Source organism: Gymnodraco acuticeps, unplaced genomic scaffold (genome assembly GCF_902827175.1).
Source record: "Gymnodraco acuticeps unplaced genomic scaffold, fGymAcu1.1, whole genome shotgun sequence".
In the NCBI taxonomy this organism is placed as follows: Eukaryota; Metazoa; Chordata; class Actinopteri; order Perciformes; family Bathydraconidae; genus Gymnodraco; species Gymnodraco acuticeps.
Window position 1 is genome coordinate 5,356,802 of NW_022990590.1, and position 3,488 is coordinate 5,360,289.

Here is a 3,488-nt window from a genome sequence, read left to right on the forward strand (position 1 = left end):
TTGCCTCGTCGGTGCTCTCAGCCCTCCCTTCCTCTGATTCGTTCCATCTCCTGCCTCCAAACTCTGCTGCAGAAACTCTCCTCTCTACTCTCTCATCCACTCTGGACTCGCTCTGTCCTCTCACATCTCGGCAGGCTCGTCAGTCCCCTCCTGCTCCCTGGATAAATGATGCACTGCGTGCTAATAGAACCGTCCTTAGGGCAGCAGAGCGGAAATCCAAACACCGTGACGACCTCCTAACCTATCAAGCTCTCCTCTCCTCTTTCTCTGCTTCGATCTCTCAGGCAAAAAGCACTTTCTTTCAAGATAAGATCCAATCTTCCTATTCCAATCCTAAAAAACTATTTTCCATCTTCTCCACCCTCTTGGACCCTCCAAAAGCTCCTCCCCCCTCCTCACTTCTGTCAAGCGACTTTGTTACCCACTTTGAGAAAAAGGTTGATGATATTCGCTCTTCTTTTTCTGACTCACCTTTACTCACCGCTGGGTCACCAGACCCTCCTTCCACCAACACACTTACCTCCTTTTCCCCTCTCTCTCCAAGTGAGGTTCTTACCCTCATTACCTCTGCCCACCCTACCACCTGTCCTCTGGACCCTATCCCTTCAAACCTCCTACAGACTATCGCTCCTGATATTCTACCGTTTCTCACCCATTTCATCAACACTTCTCTAACTTCTGGTCACTTTCCAAACAGTCTCAAGGAGGCAAGAGTAAACCCTCTCCTAAAGAAACCCACTCTCAACCCGTCTGATGTTATAAACTACAGGCCTGTCTCTCTCCTCCCGTTCTTGTCTAAATCACTTGAACGCGCTGTCTTTAAACAACTCTCCTGTTATCTCAATCAGAACAACCTTCTGGATCCGCACCAGTCTGGTTTCAAGGCAGGTCACTCCACAGAAACTGCTCTCATTGCTGTCACGGAGGAACTGCACACTGCCAAAACTGCATCCCTCTCCTCTGTCATCATCCTATTGGACCTGTCTGCCGCATTCGACACGGTGAATCATCAGATCCTCCTTCGCACTCTCCAAAAACTTGGAGTTTCAGGCTCTGCACTTTCCCTCCTCACCTCATACCTGAAAGACCGTACCTACAGGGTGACTTGGAGAGGGTCTGAGTCCGACCCTTGTCAATTAACTACGGGGGTCCCTCAGGGCTCTGTTCTTGGTCCCCTCCTCTTCTCCGTGTACACAAACTCGCTCGGATCAGTCATTAGCCCGCATGGTTTTTCTTACCACTGCTACGCTGATGACACCCAATTAATTCTGTCCTTTCCCCGCTCAGAGACCCAGGTCGTTGCACGCATCTCTGCTTGTCTAGCTGACATCTCTCAGTGGATGTCTGCTCACCACCTCAAGCTCAACCTTGACAAGACTGAGCTGCTCTTCCTCCCGGGAAATGATTGTCCCACTCTTGACCTAACAATCAACATCGGCACCTCAGTTGTTTCCCCGACTCAGACTGCAAGGAATCTGGGTGTGACCCTAGATAACAACCTGTCCTTCACTGCAAACATCGCTGCTACAACCCGTTGCTGCAGATACACGCTTTACAACATCAGGAAGATACGTCCCCAGCTGACTCAGAAAGCGACTCAGGTTCTGGTCCAGGCTCTCGTCATCTCACGCCTAGACTACTGCAACTCCCTCCTGGCTGGTCTACCTGCATGTGCCATCCGACCTCTGCAGCTCATCCAGAATGCAGCGGCTCGTCTGGTCTTCAACCTTCCTAAATTCTCCCACACCACTCCGCTCCTCCGCTCCCTTCACTGGCTTCCGGTAACTGCTAGAATCCACTTCAAGACACTGGTACTTGCTTACCATGCTGCGAATGGATCTGGCCCTTCCTACATCCAGGACATGGTTAAACCGTACACCCCAGCGCGTGCACTACGCTCTGCATCAGCCAAACGACTCGTTGCGCCCTCGCTGCGAGGGGGACCCAAGTTCCCATCGGCGAAAACACGTGGGTTTGCTGTCCTGGCTCCAAGATGGTGGAATGAGCTCCCCATTGACATCAGGACGGCAGATAGCTTGCACATCTTCCGGCGCAAACTGAAAACTCATCTCTTTCGACTCCACTTCGAGCGTTAGAACTATTAACAAAGCACTTTTATACTAATAAAGGACTGGCTTACCTAAAGCCAGTTGAGTAGCACTTGAAATGTTTGGCTCTATGAAACCTGATGTACTTATATGATTCTGTTTTCTTCAAGGTTGTGTCTTCCTGGTCGAATGTACTTATTGTAAGTCGCTTTGGATAAAAGCGTCGGCTAAATGCAATGTAATGTAATGTAATGTAATTAACACCTAGTTTTAAGCAGAAAGAAACAATCCTATGTATCCCAATCACCACATCTGAATCACAAGATGTTTATCTGCCCTTATCAATACCCCTTCTGAAGAAATTAATTTCCTCATGTTTGCATTTTGAGTCCAGATATTAAAACATTCAGTAAACCCAGGGCCGCTGTGTTTGCATGGGCATATTAAAGAAGCTCATTACAACTGAATCAACAGAGCAAAAGGGCAAGGATATAATAATTTTCCCTCAAATATAATAATTTTCACCAAAAAGTTGGTGTGTGATTTGAATGTGAGTCATTTTTTATGCAATTGAAAAATATAAAATATATAAGGTTCAAACACCTTGACTCATATACCATTCATCTGTACTCTCAGCACTGAAGGTGTTTTTGAGATATTCAATATGTTCAAGACAGAAATTGATGAATGTCAAAGGTGTTATACTTTAAAGCAGGGGTGGGGAAACTTTTTCCTCTCAAGGGCCCTTTCAATTTTTTCAACATCCTCCGAGGGCCGTAAAAATGATTGACCTCTGCTTAAAAATACTAAAATCACAGCCCATTCATTTCGCCTTTCTTTCATGCTGTGCAAAGAAAAAGAAACCTCTTAATCCAGATATCTTACCATGACTCGCGCATGCATGCACGTGCACGGTTATGGCATGACCACCAAAACAGAAAGATATGGACACAAGATGTGGGCAAATGTATTTAGTTTCCTATCCATGTGGACATGATTTAAGTGGGGGGGGACCTAACCTCCTCTAGGGGGGTCCGGGGGCATGCTCCCCCGGGAAGATTTTTGTTTAAATGTTGAAGTTAAAAGCATCAATCTGGTGCACTTTGAGAGCAATATTAGGAGATCAATGGATACATCTCTCAACACCCATATGCAGTGGCGTTTTTATATGTACAAAAGTGGTGGGGCACAAAAAACTTAGATGTCTATAAGCTTCTGCAGTGAGGTTCATGGCTGGTGAGGCACTGGCACTGACTCTTCAGGTTTACAAATATTATATTTTGACCTAAATCAAAATATAATATTATTTTCAAAAGCTTTTTTTGTCTGATGCTTCAATTAATTTTAAACAGACAGTTCAACAAAAGGATACCCAAACAATTTAATTGTATCATTTAAATATTGAATTTTTCTCTCTTAGTAAGATCCCATTTTCAATAA

At 45.5% G+C, this 3,488-nt stretch overlaps 1 protein-coding gene across 1 annotated transcript; it reads left to right on the top strand.

Annotated features, from left to right (window-relative positions):
- Positions 1 to 983: 983 nt before the first annotated feature.
- LOC117554201 lies at positions 984 to 2,072 on the top strand (the record flags this gene model as incomplete). Its single annotated transcript, XM_034228499.1, has 2 exons — positions 984 to 1,100; positions 1,296 to 2,072. Coding segments are annotated over 2 exons (894 nt in total), but the record flags the coding sequence as incomplete, so codon positions are not given.
- Positions 2,073 to 3,488: the final 1,416 nt, after the last annotated feature.